At 42.6% G+C, this 24,858-nt stretch overlaps 2 protein-coding genes across 2 annotated transcripts in view; both read left to right on the forward strand.

The window, feature by feature from the left end:
- adcy3a (adenylate cyclase 3a) overlaps positions 1-20,047 on the forward strand; it is a 34,620-nt gene extending 14,573 nt beyond the window's left edge. Inside the window, exons 3-20 of the mRNA XM_060922263.1 lie at positions 1,064-1,194; positions 1,617-1,728; positions 3,124-3,251; positions 3,405-3,563; positions 3,688-3,853; positions 3,961-4,080; positions 7,139-7,281; positions 7,772-7,933; positions 10,640-10,727; positions 11,744-11,860; positions 13,818-14,074; positions 15,031-15,112; positions 15,247-15,405; positions 15,509-15,655; positions 15,805-15,921; positions 16,026-16,155; positions 16,238-16,362; positions 17,282-20,047. Coding sequence (XP_060778246.1) covers positions 1,064-1,194; positions 1,617-1,728; positions 3,124-3,251; positions 3,405-3,563; positions 3,688-3,853; positions 3,961-4,080; positions 7,139-7,281; positions 7,772-7,933; positions 10,640-10,727; positions 11,744-11,860; positions 13,818-14,074; positions 15,031-15,112; positions 15,247-15,405; positions 15,509-15,655; positions 15,805-15,921; positions 16,026-16,155; positions 16,238-16,362; positions 17,282-17,464 — 2,526 coding nt within the window. The 3' untranslated portion in view covers positions 17,465-20,047. The remainder of the gene's footprint in view (positions 1-1,063; positions 1,195-1,616; positions 1,729-3,123; positions 3,252-3,404; positions 3,564-3,687; positions 3,854-3,960; positions 4,081-7,138; positions 7,282-7,771; positions 7,934-10,639; positions 10,728-11,743; positions 11,861-13,817; positions 14,075-15,030; positions 15,113-15,246; positions 15,406-15,508; positions 15,656-15,804; positions 15,922-16,025; positions 16,156-16,237; positions 16,363-17,281) is intronic.
- Positions 20,048-21,018: 971 nt separating this feature from the next.
- Positions 21,019-24,858, forward strand: part of wdr26a (WD repeat domain 26a) — an 11,231-nt gene continuing 7,391 nt past the window's right edge. The window contains exons 1-4 of the mRNA XM_060922264.1: positions 21,019-21,737; positions 23,871-23,970; positions 24,223-24,279; positions 24,388-24,524. Of these exons, the coding sequence (XP_060778247.1) occupies positions 21,439-21,737; positions 23,871-23,970; positions 24,223-24,279; positions 24,388-24,524 (593 nt within the window). The 5' untranslated portion in view covers positions 21,019-21,438. The remainder of the gene's footprint in view (positions 21,738-23,870; positions 23,971-24,222; positions 24,280-24,387; positions 24,525-24,858) is intronic.

Consider the following 24,858-nt stretch of genomic DNA (forward strand, 5'->3'; position numbering starts at 1 on the left):
TCGGTGCTCTTAGCACGGCAGTCCAGTTAACTTCCAGCCGGCATAGCGGTAGTGTTCGCAAAGGCCAATGCGAGCTTACCTGTGGCTCAGTGCTGCGAGTGTGGCAGTCCAGTTACCTTCTAGCTGGTGTAGTGCTAGCGCAGGCCAATGCTAACACAGTCAAGCCGAACATTATCATTATTATTATTTTCCCTGTGTAATTTACTTAGTTACTTTTAAAATCAACACAACGGAGCGACCTGGCAGCCAAAATTCTCTCAAAATCTTCCGCTTTTAATGACGCGAACCTCACGGCCATGTTTGTTTACAGACTGTCACAGTCACTCGCTAGCACGGAAGTTTTACATCTCCGACGTGTCTCTTTTCCAGTTTTTTGATGTCCGTTGGCAAGTTTTTCTCTTGCAAATATACGTGAAGAATATATAGTTAAGTTTTGGTAGCCTTTTGGGTGTTCAGCGCATCTTTAATTTCAGTTTGTTTATTTAGTGCTTAAATTTAGCACTGGATTAGCCTTGTCTTCTCTCTTTTCCGGCCGACAAAGAAATGATTCTGCGCATGCGCAGCAGAAAAGTTTTGTCATTGGATCTTCGCACGAGGTCTGATGTGTGACGTCGTGTTGTCTTGACAACGTGCAATATTATAACAATATTGCACGCTCATTCTCCATTGGGGAGAGCGGCGTAATACATGGAGGATAAGCGATATGATAACAATATTGCATGCCATCAGTAAACCCACTAGAAGGGAATAGAATACATGTTCTTATTCCATGGAAAAAGTGGCCTGCATGTATAATAATTGTTGATATTGTCATAAAATATGAGGATGTGCATTATCTAATAAGGTTGGGGTTCAGGGCATTTAGGGCACTTGTTAATAATATTGCTGGACTGCAGACTTAATTTGTGTCAAGGAAAATGGATCCATAGATGGTCCTTAAAAAGGCTGAAAGGTCATGCTTTAGGGTAAGTGGAAAGCTTCAGGTTGATATTACATCTGACCTTACACATTATCATACGCATTTGCGTTAATGTGCACTGTGATGCTGTTACTCTTCACACAGCAACGTCTACTGCTGTCCATTCTGCCAAAGCACATAGCAGATGAGATGCTTCAAGACATGAAAAAAGAGGCCAGTCAGAAAGAGATGCAGCAGTTCAACACTATGTACATGTATCGCCATGAAAATGTTAGGTGAGTCCCATACATATCAAAGTATATTGAGAGGAAAGAAAAAAGGCTTAAAGAGCTTAACTGAAAATGATTACATGTCCTGAGTTAAACAGTTAATGCAGGGGTGATAGCGTTCCGGTGCCGCGCCGGATTTCCGGCGTACCGTGGCTGGGGAAAAAAAAAAAAAATCTAGTTCGCCCATTGTCCTGTGTCATTTTGAGATGCGCAGATAGACAGTAAAGGGAATTCCGAATTCCCTTTACTGTCTATCTGCGCATCTCAGAATGACACAGGACAATGGGCGAACTAGATTTTTTTTTTTTTTCCCCAGCCACGGTACACCGGAAATCCGGCGCGGCGCCGGAACGCTATCACCCCTGTTAATGCTTGAGTTTAATGTGGCTGTGTATGGTGTGTGTGTGTGTGTTTTTTTTGTTTTCCAGTATTCTGTTTGCAGACATTGTGGGATTCACCCAGCTCTCTTCTTCCTGTAGTGCACAGGAGCTAGTCAAGCTGCTCAATGAGCTGTTTGCCCGCTTTGACAAACTAGCTGCTGTAAGTGACTGCCTCCCTCCCAGTATCACACTGGGAATACACTACCGTTCAAAAGTTTGGGGTCACTTTGAAATGTCCTTATTTTTGAAAGAAAAGCACTGTTCTTTTCAATGAAGATCACTTTCAACTAATCAGAAATCCACTCTATACATCGCTAATGTGCTAAATGACTATTCTAGCTGCAAATGTCTGGTTTTTGGTGCAATATCTCCATAGGTGTATAGAGGCCCATTTCCAGCAACTCTCACTCCAGTGTTCTAATGGTACAATGTGTTTGCTCATTGCCTCAGAAGGCTAATGGATGATTAGAAAACCCTTGTACAATCATGTTAGCACAGCTGAAAACAGTTGAGCTCTTTAGAGAAGCTATAAAACTGACCTTCCTTTGAGCAGATTGAGTTTCTGGAGCATCACATTATTTTGTGGGGTCGATTAAATGCTCAAAATGGCCAGAAAAATGTCTTGACTATATTTTCTATTCATTTTTACAACTTATGGTGGTAAATAAAAGTGACTTTTCATGGAAAACACAAAATTGTCTGGGTGACCCCAAACTTTTGAACAGTAGTGTACATGTGTACTTTGTAACACTTAGATGAATTCAGGATGAAATACTGCCCAATATGTGGTGCCATTTAGAGATATGCTAACTTTAAAGATAACCCTAATTATTCGATTCACATTCACTGGATATGAGCAATCGCATGCTCTGATTGGCTACTCTACTCTTAGGCTATCGTCTCCTATACCGTGAGTAGAGAAAAACAAAATGGCGGCATTTGTTGCTGAACCAACCAAGGACGAAATAAAAGCTCAACTCGAAAACAAAACCCCGAAAATTGTTATCAAGTATTTAAAAGAAACAGAAATAGCTAAAACTCAATCTCTTCGTGCATGGCTTACAGCCGACTCGGTGCTATGCGCCTCGTCAGCTATCAGCTCATGTACGACTTGATTTCATGGAATAACTGTTGAATATACTGCTTCTTTAGTGCATAAAGACTCAGTCGACATGTAGGGCAGATGTTGGGCCAGTCGATAAGTGTTTGTTCATTCATCCTAATTAATTGCCAATCTGGAGTCTATCCCCAAAACACCGAACACATGGCGGAAATACACTCTGGATGGGATGCTAGTCCATTGCAAGGACACCATGCACATAAACATTCAAACCACTCAATCACACTTAGGGGCATTTTATAATCACCAGTCCACTTACCAGAATGTTTTTAGGAGGTTTGAGGAAACCAGAGAACCTGGAAGAAACCAACATGGACATGGGGAGAACATGCAAAACACTGCACTGCTACCTAGTCAATACATATTTCTATGAATTTTATAATAATATCTAGAAATTTATACTGTGTCATGACTCTGCACATTTTTACTCTGTAGAAATATCACCAACTGAGGATTAAGATCCTTGGGGACTGTTACTACTGTATCTGTGGCCTCCCAGATTACCGAGAAGACCACGCAGCCTGCTCCATAATGATGGGATTGGCTATGGTGGAAGCAATTTCGTATGTGGCAAACATCATGTCTTGTTAATGAGAGTCAAACTAACAAATTACTCTCGTCAGAAAGTAGTGCCGTTCTTAGTATTCATACTGGTATATAATTCTTGTTCTCATGATAATTGGTTCACATGCTGTTCATTCACATGTCGATTTCAGCTATGTTCGAGAGAAGACGCAGACAGATGTTGACATGCGTGTTGGGGTGCATTCTGGGACAGTTCTTGGCGGGGTGCTGGGACAGAAGCGCTGGCAGTATGATGTCTGGTCCACAGATGTCACAGTGGCCAACAAAATGGAGGCTGGAGGTATACCTGGGTGAGTCCTGAGCAGCAATTACAGGCCTGATAGGGCCTGTAGGAAGATTGTTCCCTACTTGCTGTGTACTTTATGCTGTAGAAATGTGGCTGTATCCTATACTTCTGTACTCTTATTCCAATAGGCGAGTACACATCTCTCAGAGCACACTGGAGTGTCTTCATGGTGAATTTGATGTCGAGCCAGGAAATGGAGGTGACCGCTGTGAATACCTGAGGGAGAGAGGCATTGAGACTTACCTGGTTGTTGTTCCCAAAGGACCAGTGAGCAAGAACGGCATCAATGGAGTAGTGAGTGTTACGTCATATTTACAATCCAGTTATCCTTGTTCTGCTGGTGAAACAGCAGTTTGTCCTTGTCTTTCTTTGCTGTTTTTCATTCCATGTTTTTCTTCCAGAAGCTGTCGGTGACTTCATCTAATGGGAATTCTCCTCTGTTGATCAACACTACAGAATGTAATGGCAGTGTACACACAGGCTGCACCACACCTGAAGAACCAGAAGAGCTGGACACACGGGTAACCACAGACTTTTAACCAGAGTATTCCAGGATATAACCAGCTTTATTCACCCTCCCCACAGTAATATTACTTATCCAGAGTGACGTACAGTACCGGTATAATGAGTGCAAAAGTCAGGCAAGGCAAGTTTATTTATATAGCACATTTCATACACAGTGGCAGTTCAGTGTGCTTTACAGAGGTAAAAGCAAAACAGTAAACAATAGAAAATAAAATTACATAAAATAAATGGGGAAGAAGAGAGAAAAAAATAAGAATTAAACAATAGTAGAAATAAAATAATAAAATGAAGTAAAAGTTCAGTAAAAAACAGCAGAATAAAATAGAATAAAAGTTAAGTAAAGTTTAAAACATGTAAAGATGACTATATTTATCAGTGGGGGCGGCACGGTGGTGTAGTGGTTAGCGCTGTCGCCTCACAGCAAGAAGGTCCGGGTTCGAGCCCCATGGCCGGCGAGGGCCTTTCTGTGTGGAGTTTGCATGTTCTCCCCGTGTCCGCGTGGGTTTCCTCCGGGTGCTCTGGTTTCCCTCACAGTCCAAAGACATGCAGGTTAGGTTAACTGGTGACTCTAAATTGACCGTAGGTGTGAATGTGAGTGTGAATGGTTGTCTGTGTCTATGTGTCAGCCCTGTGATGACCTGGTGACTTGTCCAGGGTGTACCCCGCCTTTCGCCCGTAGTCAGCTGGGATAGGCTCCAGCTTGCCTGCGACCCTGTAGAACAGGATAAAGCGGCTACAGATAATGAGATGAGATGAGATATTTATCAGTTAGCAGAAAGCATCTGAGAACGGCTTGGTCTTTAGTCTAGATTTGAAGCTGCCAACAGCAGGAGCATGTCCTCTGGGAGTTGGTTCCATAGCTGTACTGCATAGTAGCTAAAAGCTGCTTCACCACACTTTGTTTTAACAACAGGTTTTACCAGTAAATTTTGCTGCTGCGATCTGGTAGATCTGATTGGGTTCGGCCGCTGCAACATATCAGAGAGGTAATTGGGCCCTGTACCATTTAGAGATTTGTACACCAGCAGCAATGCTTTAAAGTCAATTCTGTAGCTTACTGGAAGCCAGGGAAGGGACCTTAGAATTGGAGTAATGTGCTCTGTTCTTTTTGTTCGTGTGAGAACCCTAGCCGCTGCATTTTGAATCACCTGAAGTCGTTTGATGGTGTTTTTTGGCAGGCCTGTGAAAAGGCCATTGCAGTAATCAACCCTACTAGAGATGAAGGCATGTATAGGTTTTTTCAGATCATTTTTTGACACAAGTCCTCTTAGTTTGGAAATGTTTTTTAGGTGATAAAATGCCTTCATCTTCATTTTTAGGTGATAAAAAGTCAGGTGCACAAAGTGCTGAACTTCTATATGAGAAAATTCTAGTGCCAACTGAACAAGTGACAGCAGTACCTAGTGTAATATGCTGTTGAAGTATCAATACTCAAACAGCCAAGGAAACAAACCAACCATATAAAGTACAACTAAAATAGAGAACTCAAAACAACTAACCCCAGGCTAGATGGTACACAGCCTGGGTTGGTCTTGACCGAAACGCAGTTACACAGTGGGCAGGTAAGAAGGAGAGAGGTGCAGCCTGAACAGGTGAGTCTTCAGTCTGCGCTTGAAGATGGTCAGGGAGTCAGCAGTTCTGACCTCAAGGGGAAGGTCATCCCACCAATGGGGAACCAGGACAGACAGCAGTCTTGAGCGGGCTGGGCAGGAGCAGAAAGGAGGAGGGGCTAGGCAACCAGTAGTAGCGGAGTGTAGGGATCTGGCTGGCATGTAGGGGCAGATCAGACTCTGGAGGTATGCTGGCCCTAACCCCTTGAGAGCCTGGTAAGCTAACACCAAGGTCTTAAATTTGATGCTAGCTGCAACAGATACACTGTAAGAAAAAAAAAAGACATGTCTAGGGTATTTACATGAAACACTCATCTTATTTCATCTCATTATCTGTAGCCGCTTTATCCTGTTCTACAGGGTCGCAGGCAAGCTGGAGCCTATCCCAGCTGACTACGGGCGAAAGGCAGGGTACACCCTGGACAAGTTGTCAGGTCATCACAGGGCTGACACATAGACACAGACAACCATTCACACTCACATTCACACCTACGGTCAATTTAGAGTCACCAGTTAACCTAACCTGCATGCCTTTGGACTGTGGGGGAAACCGGAGCACCTGGAGGAAACCCACGCGGACAACATGCAAACTCCGCACAGAAAGGCCCTCGCCGGCCACGGAGCTCGAACCCGGACCTACATGAAACACTGGGGTATTTAAATAATACTTCAGTGTCTTCTAAGAAGACATGGGTGTATATGGAGGATGCAAGAAAGCATATGTGCTTATTGTAAAGACACCGGCATCTATCAGTAGACAGAAGACATGTTTTCCAGGCATTGCTAAATACCCTAGACATGTCTTCCAGGTATTTTTAAATACCCAAGACATGTCTTCTAAGTGTTACATTTAGGGGTATTTAAATAAGACATGTCTAAGCCCTTTTTATTTACAGTGTAGCCAGTGCAGGTCGGTAAGCAGAGGGGTAACATGGGAAGAATGAGGGAGGTTGTAGCCTAGGCAAGCAGCAGCATTTTGGATGAACTGCAGGGGTCTGATGGCAGATGCTGGAAGGCCAGCAAGGAGAGAGTTGCAGTAGTTCAAGCAGGAGAGGATAAGTGCTTGGACCAGGAGCTGAGTAGAGTAGGTGGTAAGAAAAGGGCAGATCCTTCGGATGTTGTAGAGGAAGAATCTACATGTCTGGGTCATTGCAGCGATGTTCACTGAGGAGGAGAGTTTGTGGTCGAACATGACTCCTACTTTCTTCACACTGGATGAAGGATATAGTGTATGCGGATATAGTGTATGTGGTTCATAACATGTAAAATTTAGTTTAAATTAAAAACTGCTGTATAGAACTGATGATGTGTGACGAGAATAGTGTGATATGATGCAAGCTGAAGGATTTTTCAGATTGTGCTGAAAAACAAAACGAAACCTGATGCTATTCCAGGATGGATTATGAATAACTCCTCTTATATATCTGTCTGTTTGTGTGTTCAGGTGGTGAATCCCTCATTCCCAAACCCTCGGCGGCGGCTTCGTTTGCGAGACCTGGCTGAGAGAGTTATTGATGCTCAGGAAAATGAGCAGGAGCTAAATAAACTTCTGAATGAAGCATTGCTAGAAAGAGAGACAGTGCAGGCGTAAGTACCATTTTAAATCTCTATTTCAGTCACGTGAGTGTGCTGCATGAGTTTTATATTCGCTAAGGATACACCGGTCTGATAATGAGTTGGCATCAGGGCCGATATTGACTTAAAATGCTGGATTATTATCAGGTCAGATTTGATATGATTGTTTGACACACATTTTACATCGAGTATGTGTGCCATGACCGAGATTTTCAATACATGGACACTGGCTTCAAAGCAAGCTGCCATCGCAGAGCATGAAGACAGCAGGCTTAGTTAGTGAGAGCAAGCCAATCTTGAATATGAATGAGGTATCAGCCAAGCTTAAAATCATAATATTGAAATCGTATTAAAAAATCGCACCCCTCTTATTTGCACTATTAAAAATTTCACTTATGCATGATGTTTGTTTTGACCTTTCTGTTATTAAGCATCATAACAGTTGTAATTGAGTGGTTATTTACTGTTACACTGTCACTTTGGCTGTGTGTGTTTGTCACAGATTAAAGGGGAAGTACACAAACCGCCTTTCACTGCGCTTTGTGAATCCTGAGCTGGAGACACGTTTCTCAGTCGAAAAGGAGAAGCAGAGTGGAGCCGCCTTCAGCTGTTCCTGTGTAGTGCTGCTTTTTACAGCAGCAATTGAGGCACTTATAGATCCTCTGTGAGTCACACCGCAGTGCACATATTCTTTTCTTCATGGACCAATTACATGTATTCCAGACTGCATTAAATAACTTGCTGTTAACAAAAGGAAAGTCCGGCTTGTAATCGCAGTGAGCAACTGAGGTGCTGTTTAGATCAATAATATAGCAATCTTCAAACTATGCAGGACAGTGGCATGACTGGAGATGGCGTTCTCTGCTTTAGATCATGTTCTGAAATGAACTATTTACCTACAATTGAAGGATAAGTATCTATAAAGAGCCACATCCTGCTTCCAGCATGTTGATGATTTTCTAAGGTTGATAATAATAATGGAGTTGGGCAAAAGTGTTTTGTAGTTGCCAATATTGATCTCATACATATATTGCTATATGGTGAGATAGTATGGTGAGACAGGGCGGCACGGTGGTGTAGTGGTTAGCGCTGTCGCCTCACAGCAAGAAGGTCCGGGTTCGAGCCCCGTGGCCGGCGAGGGCCTTTCTGTGTGGAGTTTGCATGTTCTCCCCGTGTCCGCATGGGTTTCCTCTGGGTGCTCCGGTTTCCCCCACAGTCCAAAGACATGCAGGTTAGGTTAACTGGTGACTCTAAATTGACCGTAGGTGTGAATGTGAGTGTGAATGGTTGTCTGTGTCTATGTGTCAGCCCTGTGATGATCTGGCGACTTGTCCAGGGTGTACCCCGCCTTTCGCCCGTAGTCAGCTGGGATAGGCTCCAGCTTGCCTGCGACCCTGTAGAACAGGATAAAGCGGCTACAGATAATGAGATGAGATGAGTATGGTGAGACATTATTATATTATATGGTGAGTCATTATATCCTTTGGAGTGGGGGTATACTGGTTTACCTCCGTCTGTCTGTCCGTAGCTCTGTATTTCCGTCCATTGTGCCGTCCATGGCGGCATGGTGGTGTAGTGGTTAGCACTGTCGCCTCACAGCAGGAAGGTTCTGGGTTCGAGCCCAGTGGCTGACAGGGGGCCTTTCTGTGTGGAGTTTGCATGTTCTCCCTGTGTCTGTGTGGGTTTCCTCTGGGTGCTCCGGTTTCCCCCACAGTCCAAAGACATGTAGTTAGGTTAACATGGGGTGGCCTTGGGCTGAAGTGCCCTTGAGCAAGGTACCTAACCCCTAACTGCTCCCCGGGCGCTGTAGTATGGCTGCCCACTGCTCTGAGTGTGTGTGCGTGTGTTCACTGCTTCAGATGGGTTAAATGTAGAGGTTGAATTTTACTGTGCTTGAGTGTGCATGTGACAAATAAAGGCTTCTTATTATTATCCAAAACACCCTTTTTCTCAGCAACTACAAATCATAGCCACTTGGTACTTGGTATCAAACATCAGCTTGGGGTTCTATACCATGTATACCGTTTTCAGGTCTGTCGCACATCGACTTCCTGTTTACCGACTGAATGTCTCATCTCATCTCATTATCTGTAGCCGCTTTATCTTGTTCTACAGGGTCGCAGGCGAGCTGGAGCCTATCCCAGCTGACTACGGGCGAAAGGCGGGGTACACCCTGGACAAGTCGCCAGGTCATCACAGGGCTGACACATAGACACAGACAACCATTCACACTCACATTCACACCTACGCTCAATTTAGAGTCACCAGTTAACCTAACCTGCATGTCTTTGGACTGTGGGGGAAACCGGAGCACCCGGAGGAAACCCACGCGGACACGGGGAGAACATGCAAACTCCGCACAGAAAGGCCCTCGCCGGCCACGGGGCTCAAACCCGGACCTTCTTGCTGTGGGGCGACAGCGCTAACCACTACACCACCGTGCCGCCCTCCGACTGAATGTATTTACGAAATATATAGGGTAGATTTACAAAATTTTCGTAACACTCTTCTCAGCAACTACAAATCACAATTGCTTGATATTTAGTACCAAGCTTCAGCTTGGGGTTCTATACCGTGTATACCGCTTTCAGGTCTGTCGCACATCGACTTCCTGTTTACCGACTGAATGTATTTACGAAACACACAGGGTGGATTTTGACGCTATTTCAAGAAGCAAAATGCTATTTTGAAATGACAGTTTGCCAGGATGCTATTTGAAATCCCACGTAAGTGAGCATACGTAAGTGAGCAGTAACTCATAGTTGATCTTGTTTGTTATGAGCAGCACAGTGGTGTAGTGGTTAGCGCTGTCACCTCAAGAAGGTTCTGGGTTCGAGCCTTTCTGTGTGGAGTTTGCATGTTCTTCCCGTGTCTGCTTGGGGTTTCCTCCGGGTGCTTCGGTTCCCCCCACAGTCCAAAGACATGCAGTTAGGTTAACATGGGGCAGCCATGGCCTGAGGTTGGGCTGAAGTGCCCTTGAGTAAGGCACCTAATCCCCAACTGCTCCCTGGGTGCTGTAGTATAGCTGCCCACTGCTCTGGGTATGTGTGTGTGCTCATTGCTCACTTGTGTGTGCATGCGTGTGTTCATTGCTTCAGATGAGCTAAATATAGAGGACGAATTTCACTGTGCTTGAGTGTGCATGTGACAAATAAAGGCTTCTTCTTCTTCTTCTAATGCAAGGGTCAAATGGCTAACTGGGCAGTGCTTCTGGTCTGCATTCTGTGTGAATCAAACGAAACACAAGCAATGTTTTTCATACAGTTTTCTGCACTGAAAATGTTTAGCTTGAAAGAATGCAATTAATAGTGAGCTCTAACGGCCTTTACTATTCTAGCTGTCCCTTAATGTCCGCTGTACATCTTGACAGGTTGATAGCTAACTATGTGACTCTAGCTGTGGGGGAAGTGCTGCTGCTCATTCTCACCATCTGCTCCCTGGCAGCCATTTTCCCACGGGTGAGTGACCCAGCACTTTAGCCAGACACACACAGCATGTGTATGATTTCTTGGGATCTGGAGCTTATCATAAAGGTTGACCTATTCTGATGCTGGTCATTTTTGTTTTTCAGACTGCACTTCTATAGTATTACTGCAGTAGATGGGAGGTTTTATGTCATCAGTATAGCATTTATTATTTGCTCATGCATTCGATCCAACCTTATTAATCAGGTCATTGCACTTTCCATTAACTTACACAGTTCTATAGCAATATTGACTGGTAGTGTTTTAAACATGCCTAAAGTGATCAGAGTTAACAGTAAAAACACCAGTGGAGATGGGTAAGGAGAGGAGCAGTGACCCATACACTACATGGCATGTTCAATACAGGGGTTGTCTTAAAAGTGTAATAAGAAAGATATAACAAGAACAAGAAAGCAATGACTTGACATTGCATTTACTATAAAATTAAAATAACTTGATGGTGTATTTTTTTTTTATGTTTACTGATTCATTGTCCTGATTCGTAAAGCAAGATTATTTTATATGCTTTTAAAACCACCTTTTCTCTTTTCTGTGGTTAGTCATCAAGTGATAGCGTAAAAGCTACAACAGTTCATCAGTACAGTTTTATCTGATTGGTGAGATGGGTCAGTGATAAATATGACACATAAATGCCAGTCATCTGAAAATATTTATCATTTCTGTGACCAGTCCATGGCGACATGGACTTCTTATTTTCATAGTAGCTGCCTGAAGACATGGGGAATATAATGCTTACATATAGATGCTATTCTTTCTAAAATCTGAATGGACATCCTCCGGGAGACATGCAAGGGCCATGTTAAATGTAATTAGAGCACAATCACTTGAATAAGGATTGAACAACCAGTTAGCTAGTCACAAAAAGAGATTCTGCATTTCAATATTGTAGAATCAGCCCTGAAATCACTATACCCATTTTGTCAGTGAAGTATTTTGTGTGGCTGAAAGGATTTGATGTGTGGGATAAATTACTTATTTTGATGTTGTAGGTATTTCCGAAGAGACTGGTATCATTCTCTACATGGATTGACCACACACGTTGGGCTCGCAACACTTGGGCCATGGCAGCCATATTCATCCTCACATTGGCTGACATAATAGACATGGTGAGACGCTACTAGCTAACTTACATTACCTTTTAAGTACATTTGAAGCAGATAAATACATATCTTCTGAGCTGATCTGTTACATTTAGTGTAATGATCAAATTTTGGATTTGGATGTAATTTTAGCAAACTATTATTATAATGTACTACCCATTAGTGTTAATAAACACTATGGTGCTTGAATGCCTTACTAATACTATGAATTCTAAATCAACCCCATTTCCAAAAAAAGTTGGGATGCTGTGTAAACTTTCAGTAAAAACAGAATGTGATGATTTGCAAATCATGGAAACCCTGTATTTCATTGAAAATAGTACAAAGACAGCCTATCAAATGTTGAAATTGAGAAGTATTTTTGATTTTTAAAAATATGTGTATTTTGAATTTAATGCAAACAACATATTTCAAAAAAGTTGGGACAGGGCAACAAAAGACTGGAAAAGATGTGTAATGCTAAAAAAACTAATTAGGTTAATTGGCAACAGGTCAGTAACATGATTGGGTATAAAAAGAGGCCGAGTCTTTCAGATGTAAAGATAGGGAGGGGTTCACCGCTCTGTGAAAGACTACGTGGGCAAACAGTGCAACAATTTAAGAATAACTTTCCTCAATGTAAAATTGCAAAGAATTTGGAGATCATATCATTGATGGTACATAATATCATTAAAAGAGTCAGAGAATCTTGAGAAATCTCTGTATGCAAGAGACAAGGCTGAAAACTGACATTGGATGCCCGTGGTCTTTGGGCCCTCAGGCGACACTGCATTAAAAACAGGCACAATTCTGGAGTGGAAATCACTGTATGGGCTCAGGAACACTTCAGAAAACCATCGTCTGTGAGCACAGTTCATCACTGTATCCGCAAATGCAAGCTAAAACCATATATAAACAATATCCAGAAACACTGCTGCCTTCTTTGGGCCCGAGGTCTTTTACGATGGATTGAGGCGAAGTGGAAAACTGACCTGTGGTCTGATGAATCGAAATTTGAAATTCTTTTCTGGAAATCATGGACACCGCATCCTCTGGGCTAAATAGGAAGGGGACCATCTGGCTTGTTATCAGCATACAGCCAGCATCTGTGATGTGTGGGGGGGAGGAGGGATTAGTGCATATGGCATGGGTAGCTTGCACATCTGGGAAGGCATCATTAATGCTGAATGATATATACAGGTTTTGGAGGAACATGCTGCCATCCAGATGATGTCTTTTTCAGGGAAGGCTTTGTTTATTTCAGCAAGACCAAACCACTTTCTGCACATATAACTGCATGGCTCTGTAGCAAAAGAGTCTAGGTGCTAAACTGGCCTGCTTCCAGTCCAGACCTGTCTCTCATTGAAAATATTTGGTGCATTATGAAACGCAAAATACGACAAAGGAGACCCCGAACTGTTGAGCAGCTGAAATCCTATATCAGACAATAATGTGATAATATTTCCACTTTCAAAACTACAACAATTGGTCTCCTCAGTTCCCAAACGTTTACAGTGTTGTTTAAAGTAAAGGTGATGCAACACATGGTAAACATGTCCCTGTCCCAACTTTTTTGAAACGTGTTGCTGACATCAAATTCAAAATGAGCGTATATTTTCCAAAACCAACAAAATTTCACAGTTTCAACATTTGATGTGTTGTCTTTGTACTATTTTCAGTGAAATACAGGGTTTCCATGATTTGCAAATAATCGTGTTCTGTTTTTATTTATAATTTACACAGTATCCCAACTTTTTTGGAAAAGGGTTATACTAAGTCAAGGTGACTGGATTTGTCTTATCATATTATTAAAGGTGTATTGCTAATCATTAAAGGGCAGACCCAGTTTTTCTAAAACCTGAGAGATTCCTTCAGATGAGTTGCAAAAGTTCGTCAGGATGATAACACTGGTCTAGTCATACTGACTTGCTCATACTAGACATCTCAATCTCAAACTTATTTACTTGTGTATCCACGCTTGTAGCTAAGCTGCCAGCCTCCACAGTCTGTTGGGGACGTTTCTCCAGCCCCGAGTGGACTACGAGGTTGTCTGGAGAACCCCAAATATTACAGCTACATTGCTGTATTAGCGCTGATTGCTACTACCATGCTAGTACAGGTCAGCCACATGGTGAAGCTTACTCTGATGCTACTGATCACAGTAGCCTCGGGAATCGTCAACATTTACAGCTGGAGGGACATCTTTGACCTTTATGATCTAACCCACTATAATAAGTACAGGTGGGTACTGAATAGTTTTGGATCACCATCATGAATGTTTTGCATTATACAAATATCAGGTAAAATATTTAACAGGGGTGGATGGTATAGCAAAATTATCACATCTCAACAACTAAAGATGGGCAATTAAAGATTTGGAACACAAAACACAAGCAAACACCAGCAGCACAATATAAAAAGTATGTTCATTTATTCATTTTCAGTAACTGCTTTATCCAGGTCAGGATTGTGGTGGATTTGTTTGTTTGTTTGTTTGTTTGTTTGTTTGTGCGCAATTTTAGCATAGCTAATCCACCTACTGACAATCCCTGAACAGTACGATGTTTTTTAAAAAAATAACAAACATAAATAAAAAAAAGACACAAGGAAAAAATACACACTCCTCTCATATACCTGTTACTCTACATAACAACAGTGTTTAGTGATATAGAAATAATGTGATACGCACAATAGAATAAAAGCATATCATCTCATCTCATTATCTCATTATCTCTAGCCGCTTTATCCTGTTCTACAGGGTCGCAGGCAAGCTGGAGCCTATCCCAGCTGACTACGGGCGAAAGGCGGGGTACACCCTGGACAAGTCGCCAGGTCATCACAGGGCTGACACATAGACACAGACAACCATTCACACTCACATTCACACCTACGGTCAATTTAGAGTCACCAGTTAACCTAACCTGCATGTCTTTGGACTGTGGGGGAAACCGGAGCACCCGGAGGAAACCCACGCGGACACTGGGAGAACATGCAAACTCCGCACAGAAAGGCCCTTGCCGGCCACGGGACTCGAACCCAGGACCTTCTTGCTGTGAAGTGACAGCGCTAACCACTACACCAAAAGCACATCATTACATAATTTATTGCAGTAACAATATCATACTGTCGTATTGCCCACCCCTATTATAATTTACTCACTGAATTCAGCATCTGATGATTTTTATGTTCCTGAGCAGAATATACCTCGTGCCATCCAAATATACAATGACTGTGATGATCTTCATAATGATGGTCAGCTTCTACTACTTTGCACGACATGTACGTGATTTTTCTCCGTTCCTCTTTCTCACGTTTTCACCTCATTAATGACTTAAGTTCTGTCTGTGACTTAATGTTCTTTGCTGTTACTGTATTTTGTCCTGTACGTGATTCTCTCGTTCATTTCATCTCAGGTGGAGAAACTGGCTCGCACGCTGTTCCTGTGGAAAATTGAGGTACATGAACAGAAGGAGAAGGTATATGAGATGAGGCGCTGGAACGAGGCTCTGGTCACGAACATGCTCCCAGAGCATGTTGCCCGCCATTTTCTAGGCTCCAAAAAGAGGGATGAGGTGAGGAAATCTGTCCGGGTTGCTTTCAGATATAGGCAGTTTAAAAAAAAAAAAAGGAACTGCAATCTAGATGTAAGTATATAACTCAATTCACCCCTTATAGGAACTGTACAGCCAGTCCTATGATGAGATTGGGGTCATGTTCGCCTCTATCCCGAATTTCTCTGACTTCTACACAGAGGAGAGCATCAACAATGGGGGTATTGAGTGTCTGAGGTTCCTCAATGAAATTATCTCTGACTTTGATAGTGTAAGTAATTGCCTTTTTCACATTTTCCCTAAATTAATTAAATGATTATATTTATACATCAGTCCAAAGTCAGACCCTCACAGCATAGCATGATATGGCATGAAATAAAATGAGTGTGTTCCATTTTTCATGTCTTCTGGTCTTCATAGCTTCTGGATGAGCCTCAGTTTCGCTGTATAACCAAGATTAAGACTATCGGCAGTACTTACATGGCAGCGTCAGGAGTCACTCCTGACACCAACGCTAACGGCTATGCTTGCATGAAGGTGAGGGAACCAAAATGGTGTCCTTCAATTAGAAAGAAGCTTTATGATAATGAACATGACACCACTGAGGATGCTAATGACAATAGAAATATTTTTCTTCTCAGCAAAAGGAGGAATTGTCTGATAGAGAGCGCTGGCAGCATTTGGCAGATCTGGCGGATTTTGCTTTGGCCATGAAAGTTACTCTGATGAACATTAATTATCAGTCGTTTAACAACTTCATGCTTCGCATTGGTATGTGGAAAACGTTTTAGCACACAGGAGAACTGATGTACAAAATATGTGAAGTATGTTGACTACCATCTTTTCTCCACAGGGTTGAATAAGGGTGCTGTTCTTGCTGGAGTCATAGGGGCTCGGAAGCCACATTTTGACATCTGGGGCAACACTGTTAATGTGGCTAGTCGCATGGAGTCTACAGGAGTGATGGGAAACATTCAGGTGAAGAACATTTGCTTTTATAAATTTAAAAAAAAATTATATGACACTGTTTTGTGTGAGGTGGCACGGTGGTGTAGTGGTTAGCACTGTCGCCTCACAGCAAGAAGGTCCTGGGTTTGAGCCCAGTGGCCAACGGGAGACTTTCTGTGCGGAGTTTGCATGTTCTCCCCGTGTCCGCGTGGGTTTCCTCCAGGTGCTCCGGTTTCCCCCACAGTCCAAAGACATGTGGTTAGGTTAACTGGTGACTCTAAATTGAGCGTAGGTGTGAATGTGAGTGTGAATGGTTGTCTATGTGTCAGCCCTGTGATGACCTGGCGACTTGTCCAGGGTGTACCCCACCTTTCGCCCGTAGTCAGCTGGGATAGGCTCCAGCTTGCCTGTGAACCTGTAGAACAGGATAAAGCGGCTACAGATAATGAGATGAGATGAGATGAATATAGATGTTAATAGGGCGGCACGGTGGTGTAGTGGTTAGTGCTGTCGCCTCACAGCAAGAAGGTCCTGGGTTCGAGCCCCGGGGCCGGCGAGGGCCTTTCTGTGTGGAGTTTGCATGTTCTCCCCGTGTCCGCGTGGGTTTCCTCCGGGTGCTCCGGTTTCCCCCACAGTCCAAAGACATGCAGGTTAGGTTAACTGGTGGCTCTAAATTGACCGTAGGTGTGAATGTGAGTGTGAATGGTTGTCTGTGTCTATGTGTCAGCCCTGTGATGACCTGGCGACTTGTCCAGGGTGTACCCCGCCTTTCGCCCGTAGTCAGCTGGGATAGGCTCCAGCTTGCCTGCGACCCTGTAGAAGGATAAAGCGGCTAGAGATAATGAGATGAGATGAGATAGATGTTAATAATAGTTGTAATTACTCACGAATTACCATAATTGTTCTGAAACTCAGAGGTTGTCAGTAACTCAGTGTGTGTTGCCCCCAGGTGGTGGAAGACTGCTATAACATCCTGAAGGACTACGGCTTCCGTTTTGTGAGAAGGGGACCTATCTTTGTTAAAGGGAAGGGGGAGCTGCTGACTTATTTTCTAAAAGGACGAGAAAAACAGGGTTCCTTCATCAATGGCTCCTCTGTCACACTGCCTCATCAGGTGGTGGACAGCTCTTGACCTACCTGCACATAAAACCAACAAATACAAAACTTCAAGTAAACATTCGCCCACCTGGTGTATGTAACATAGCAAGTAAGACCTATTGAAGGGGAATTTCATAGATTTTCAAAAATCTATCATAATTCACTTGGTTTCAGGTTAAGTCATGCAGAAGAGAAGAGATTCCTAACATTTGTGATGGGAAACTGGGGTCGTTGTCTCAACTTCATACACAACGAGTCCTTTAATAAGTGGCTTTGTGAAATGCAAATTGGGCACAAAAGAATATTTATTGTACCTGCACATCAAATTCCGTCTGCCCTGGGCTGTTCTCTTTCTCTATCAGTGTTCTTTAGTCTTCCTCATTCTTGTGCGACTCTCTTTGTAAGGCTACTGCAATTCTTCATCTGCATTTATCGGTGAAAACTGATGCAGCATTTGGATATTTAAAAATATCATCCTATGATGCCATTTTTGATAGTAAGCAGGCTAAACGTAAACAAAAATAGTGGAATACTGCAACTGTTACATGTGTTGACTGGCGATAGCTACACTCAAAAAAATAACTTGCAAATAACTTGCTCAGTGAACATAATAAAATTATGGAAAGTATTTCCACCCAAGTAAAATGCGTTAACTTAGCCAGAAACAATTTTGTTGAGTGACCTAAATGTCAACCGTGAGATGTTAGACTTAGGTTCATGTAACAAACACCCATGTTGGTTTTTTTGAGTGTACAGGCTGTATTAACAGCAGAAATGCCTGTCATAGTATGGGAGTTGGGCTTGCATGCGCTAGACAAGATTTGGAATGAGAAAAACACACAGAAGTATCTTCAAGGTGGCACGGTGGTGCAGTGATTAGCGCTGTCGCCTCACAGCAAAAAGCTTCCGGGTTTGAACCTCGTGGCCGACGGGGGCTTTTCTGTGTTGTGTTTGCATGTTCTCCCCGTGTCTGTGTGGGTTTCCTCTGGGTGTTCTGGTTTCCCCCACAGTTCAAAGACATGCAGATTAGGTAAAAATACCCATCCAGTGGGTTTGCACAAGCTAGGGCATACTTAGTGCTGGTCCCAAGCCCGGATAGAATGGGGAGGGTTGTGTCAGGAAGGGCAAATCAAAGAGATTAAAAATGAGTTGGGGCTTCACCCTGTATTCCTCCCCTGTCATGAACTATGTGAGTAATAAAAGTAACCAAAAGATACTAGTTTACACAAAACAAATAAATAAGGCCAAAGCCTTCTCATTGTGCATCAGCCATGTATTTGAATCATCCTGTGTACAGAAGGTGGGTACAAGAGGCTTTTCGCACTTCAAACTGCTGGTTCCTATTACTGCCACTGTAAATACTTCTGAATGAATGGCACATATTTCATCAAATAATCCACCTAACTTTATTTAGTTCTTAAAGATAGAATTTGGTAGAAATCTGAAGTATCTGTGGAATTCCCCTTAAAATATTGTGTTGCATGTTAAAAGGGAGGGACATCACAGAAATGGGGTGCAAAATGAGATTCTGGTCACTCAGGAGAAATATAGGGTACTGTACTTGGATCATTTAAATAATGACTCTGGATGGACGGAAGGAAGAATGAATGAATTTCCAAAAATAATCTATCTGCTGAATCAGTAAAATTATTGTTTGAGTACAACACAGAGTACTAACAGTAGATTTAGTGACCCAGTGGATAAAGTCAAGATTGTACATGACACACAGTGCTTTTACAGTTGACTTTTAAACTGATGTACTATAGGTTATTGTTAAAAATTCTGTTGTACACCTGAGATTTCTTTCTTGTTAATCGAAGAGCAAATTTTAACGCGTATAAAGGGATGCACACTGGCGCTGTCTGCCATTATGTGTGTGCAGATGCATGCACGCAGAATTGTGTGTGTTCTTGCCTGCTGTTCTGAACATCTTTTTATCTGCCTACCCCCTTTTATTTCTGTGGCTTTGGACTCTACAGCCCTTTACAGTCAACCCGTTTTTCTACCCTGTTGAAAGTGTTTTAGTGTGCCATACAAGAAGTGCCATAACATAATTATATGTCCTGTATATATGCTCCTCTGGGGTGATCGACGTGTCACTGTGAGCAGGTGAAATGCAAGTGTGTATGTACAGTATGCATGCACGAGATGAAAATGCAGCTGGGTTCAAGAGATTTTTTTGACAGTATTGGAGATACGGATGCTTCCCAGATCTCTGATTATATTCCCCTCAAAGACTTTCCTAAAATACTAGATGAATGTGCAATAGTTTATTCTTTTACAATGTTCTGTTCTCCAATACCCTTTGCAAAAACATTCTCTACCCAGTAAGTCATATTTTTATATTGTATATGTTTCATTCAAAAGAGTATTGTGCAGTTTTTTCAGGTACAAGACCGAGGTGGTGTGCCTGGCAACAATTTCCTGTTAATTTATTGCAGATATCAGGGATATTGAATGAGAAACCACAGACAGAATTGCAATTGTTGTTTCTGAATTGTTGTAATGGGAATGTTATGGACATTTTTTTTTCCTGGCCTGATGCAGGATTTTACTGAAAAATATTTTTTTTATTTTTATTTCCTAGGACATGGGAATAAAATGGCACTTTGAATGATTTGGATCTCTTATTTAATGCACGATAGAACGAAGAATAACTCAGTTGTATTGATTTTTGATACGACTGTTTTCTACAACTTTATTTTATCATTCTCGGTCACTGAACTAAGAGAGAATACAGCATGATTACTATTTATTTTCAAGTTTCATACCATTACACTGAAGATCCAACGGAATGCTGCGTTCACTTTAGCGATTCCTAACGCTGTTCCTATGTACAGCAGGACAATGTTAATGCAATTTTTATGAAGCGTAATGAACTCGGGATACCGTATATATGAAGAAGGGAAATTAGAAAACAAAACCTGAGCAATATTTATTTATTTTTTTCCCCACTGAGCAAATGTACACTACCGTTCAAAAGTTTGGGGTCACCCAGACAATTTTGTGTTTTCCATGAAAAGTCACACTTTTATTCACCACCATAAGTTGTAAAATGAACAGAAAATATAGTCAAGACATTTTTCTGGCCATTTTGAGCATTTAATCGACCCCACAAAATAATGTGATGCTCCAGAAACTCAATCTGCTCAAAGGAAGGTCAGTTTTATAGCTTCTCTAAAGAGCTCAACTGTTTTCAGCTGTGCTAACATGATTGTACAAGGGTTTTCTAATCATCCATTAGCCTTCTGAGGCAATGAGCAAACACATTGTACCATTAGAACACTGGAGTGAGAGTTGCTGGAAATGGGCCTCTATACACCTATGGAGATATTGCACCAAAAACCAGACATTTGCAGCTAGAATAGTCATTTACCACATTAGCAATGTATAGAGTGGATTTCTGATTAGTTGAAAGTGATCTTCATTGAAAAGAACAGTGCTTTTCTTTCAAAAATAAGGACATTTCAAAGTGACCCCAAACTTTTGAACGGTAGTGCATCTCTCTGTTATGTTCTGATAAATTGCATTGCGCACAGGCTCTTGAAGGCAGCACGACGCTCAAGGTTGTTTAGGGCTTCCCGGTGACGTCATCACGTCGAGACGTCCATAACGGACTTGCAGCTGTTCAGACAAACAATAACAACATCGGCGATCGTATTGTTAAGCGAAATAAAGTGTGAATATTGTAGTAGGGTTCTGCAGTGAATTCCATTTGAATGTTGTGACAGGAAGAAATAAGTCTGCGGGCGTCTTGTCACCGATGTTTCCAGTGAAGTAACTCTGGCCTCCGCTTGCTCCTCCAGCGACTCGGAACCGGGCGGAGCTTCGCCACCGCGGAAGAAAGCCCGAGTGTCGGCGGCGGAGGGCGCAGGAGAGACCGAGGCTTCTGCCGGGAGTGCAGGCCTCTCTGCGGCTGTTTTGGGCTTCGCTTCTCTCCCAAGCCCCCGCGCTGTTTCTGCTCTCTGCCTCAACCTGCACAGGGGCACCGACGCCAGCGTTTATAACATGCAGGCCAACGGGGCAGGACAGGGACAAAATTCTGAGCTGTCCTGCCTAAACAGCGCCCAAAACGGCGAATCATCAGCAGTCGGAGGAGCGCATTCAAACGGGCTGCTGTCCTCCACAAACAACGGCACTGTTGTCACCGCAAACAACGGAGTCCCGGCACCGGGGAACCCTGCCACCTCCACCGCCACGACCTTGGGCTCAGACACAGGCTCCATGAAAAAGAAGAAACGGCTGTCCCAGTCTGACGAGGATGTGATTCGTTTAATAGGACAACATCTACACGGGTTAGGGCTCAAGTAAGTGCCTGGAGTCGTTTTCGGTTCATTTTAACAGGGAACAGTAAAGGAAAAATGCTGTTAGGGTGCTTTGTGTCTGCTGATTTGTTTATCAAGTCTTCTGGTGGGAAATGAAAACGAGAGCTAAATAAACAAACCTGCAAAAGAGGACGCAGCGGGCTCCATTTTGCAGACGGTAGATCGGATACATGTTCTTCAAGCACGTTAGGGTTTAGATCAGAGCCCGAGCATTTGCTCTTCTCATTCTCACCATGGAGCTCAGGAAACAGACATTGGACGCTTGACTACATTTGACACTGCCGTGTGCCAGAGTAGCTGCTGAATTTATTCAATTGTATGTCCAACATTTACACATGTCAATTATATTCTGTGTTGCTATGAGGTGACTATGAGGTAACAAACTAACTATGTGACGTCATAATGCTATTGATCAATGAAACAATTCCAGAATGATAGAAGTTTGTTTTTACACTACCGTTCAAAAGTTTGGGGTCACTTTGAAATTTTCCCTATTTTTGAAAGAAAAGCACTGTTCTTTTCAATGAAGATCACTTTAAACTAATCAGAAATCCACTCTATACATTGCTAATGTGGTAAATGACTATTCTAGCTGCAAATGTCTGGTTTTTGGTGCAATAGGTGTATAGAGGCCCATTTCCAGATGGTCCAGTGTTCTAATGGTACAATGTGTTTGCTCATTGCCTCAGAAGGCTAATGGATGATTAGAAAACCCTTGTACAATCATGTTAGCACAGCTGAAAACAGTTGAGCTCTTTAGAGAAGCTATAAAACTGACCTTCCTTTGAGCAGATTGAGTTTCTGGAGCATCACATTATTTTGTGGGGTCGATTAAATGCTCAAAATGGCCAGAAAAATGTCTTGACTATATTTTCTATTCATTTTACAACTTATGGTGGGAAATAAAAGTGTGACTTTTCATGGAAAACACAAAATTGTCTGGGTGACCCCAAACTTTTGAACGGTATGCATTTTAAAGGAACAGTCCACCGTACTTCCATAATGAAATATGCTCTTATCTGAATTGAGACGAGCTGCTCCGTACCTCTCCGAGCTTTGCGCGACCTCCCAGTCAGTCAGACGCGCTGTCACTCCTGTTAGCAATGTAGCTAGGCTCAGCATGGCCAATGGTATTTTTTGGGGCTGTAGTTAGATGCGACCAAACTCTTCCGCGTTTTTCCTGTTTACATAGGTTTATATGACCAGTGATATGAAACAAGTTCAGTTACACAAATTGAAACGTAGCGATTTTCTATGCTATGGAAAGTCCGCACTATAATGACAGGCGTACTAACACCTTCTGCGCGCTTCGGCAGCGCATTGATATCTGAGCTCTGTATCAATGCGCTGCCGAAGCGCACAGAAGGTGTTAGTACGCCTGTCATTATAGTGCGGACTTTCCATAGCATAGAAAATCGCCACGTTTCAATTTGTGTAACTGAACTTTGTTTCATATCACTGGTCATATGTAAACAGGAAAAACGTGGAAGAGTTTGGTCGCATCTAACTACAGCCCCAAAAAATACCATTGGCCGTGCTGAGCCTAGCTACATTGCTAACAGGAGTGACAGCGCGTCTGACTGACTGGGAGGTTGCGCAAAGCTTGGAGAGGTACGGAGCAGCTCGTCTCAATTCAGATAAGAGCATATTTCATTATGGAAGTACGGTGGACTGTTCCTTTAAGAAGTAATCTTTATTTGTCACATGCACACTTCAAGCAGTGAGATTCATCCTCTGCATTTAACCCATCTGAAGCAGTGAACACACATGCGTGCGCGCACACACCCAGAGCAGTCATCACACTAGAGCGCCCGGGGAGCAGTCAGGGGTTCGGTACCTCGCTCAAGGGCACTTCAGGCCAAGGCCACCCCACGTTAACCTAACTGCATGTCTTTGGACTGTGGAGGAAACCCACGCAGACATGGAGAGAACATGCAAACTCCACACAGAAAGGTCCTCGCCAGCCACTGGGTTCAAACCAGGAACCTTCTTGCTGTGAGGCGACCGTGCCACCCCCTCCCCCCTTATTTTTAAAGAAAAAAAAATTACTTTGTGTCTGTTCAAATGTAAATAAATAAATGTTAATCTCTCTGTCCTTTCTTTTTCCCATTCCAGTCAGACAGTGGACCTGCTCATGCAGGAATCAGGCTGTAGACTTGAGCATCCAGCTGCCACGAAGTTCCGCAACCATGTAATGGAGGGAGAATGGGACAAGGTAAAAAAAAAAACAAAAACAAAACCCTAATCATGTTGACTGACTGCTTGTCCTGGCAACAAATGTCTGATGTGTCTTTTAGTTATTGTTTTGTGATATGGAAACACCGATAATCTCAATTCCTAAAAGGATGAACATGATTAGTAGGTATTCTCCTTTAATTTAGCCAGTGATTAGGTTTAATCGGTTGTGTCTATTTGTGACCTTAATGAATTGCCATTTGTAATCTTTTTTTTTTTTTTTCCCCAATAGGCTGAAAGTGATCTCAATGAGTTGAAAGCATTGATGCATTCACCAAATGCTATTGTGGTGAGAGAGCAATTTCCCCATACATGCTTTCTTTCACTGTCAGGTATCGGTCTTTTCTATTATGCTCTGCTGCTTGTTTGAGGCATCTCTCTTTCTACCTCTGTTTAGCGGATGAAGTTCCTGCTCTTGCAGCAGAAATACTTGGAGTATTTAGAGGATGGGAAAGTGTTGGAGGCACTACATGTTCTCAGAGCAGAATTGACTCCTCTGAAGTACAACACAGAGCGCATCCATATTCTTAGCGGGTAATAGTACTACTTCTGCCTTCTGTTGGACACTTTTTTTTTTTTTTTTTTAAAGCTATTTTGATTTGATTTCTGGATGCTGATGCTTATTACGGTGTCTATAAAACAAGTAGCGCAATATTTTAGTTAATTTGAGCTTCTGTTTTTTGATCTACTGACTCATGGAAACTTAACGCTGAAAACTTTGATTCCACATATCATGGCTTAAGCAGTGACATCTGGAAATGATCGTTTTAAATTGTCATGATGCCAGGCTTGGGATTATGTTTTGTGTCCTACCAAAATGTGTAACGAAGGAAATGAGAACATGTTGTAAAGCAGATTTGTTGGATGC

The sequence above is a fragment of the Neoarius graeffei genome, chromosome 5 (assembly GCF_027579695.1).
Source record: "Neoarius graeffei isolate fNeoGra1 chromosome 5, fNeoGra1.pri, whole genome shotgun sequence".
NCBI lineage: Eukaryota > Metazoa > Chordata > Actinopteri > Siluriformes > Ariidae > Neoarius > Neoarius graeffei.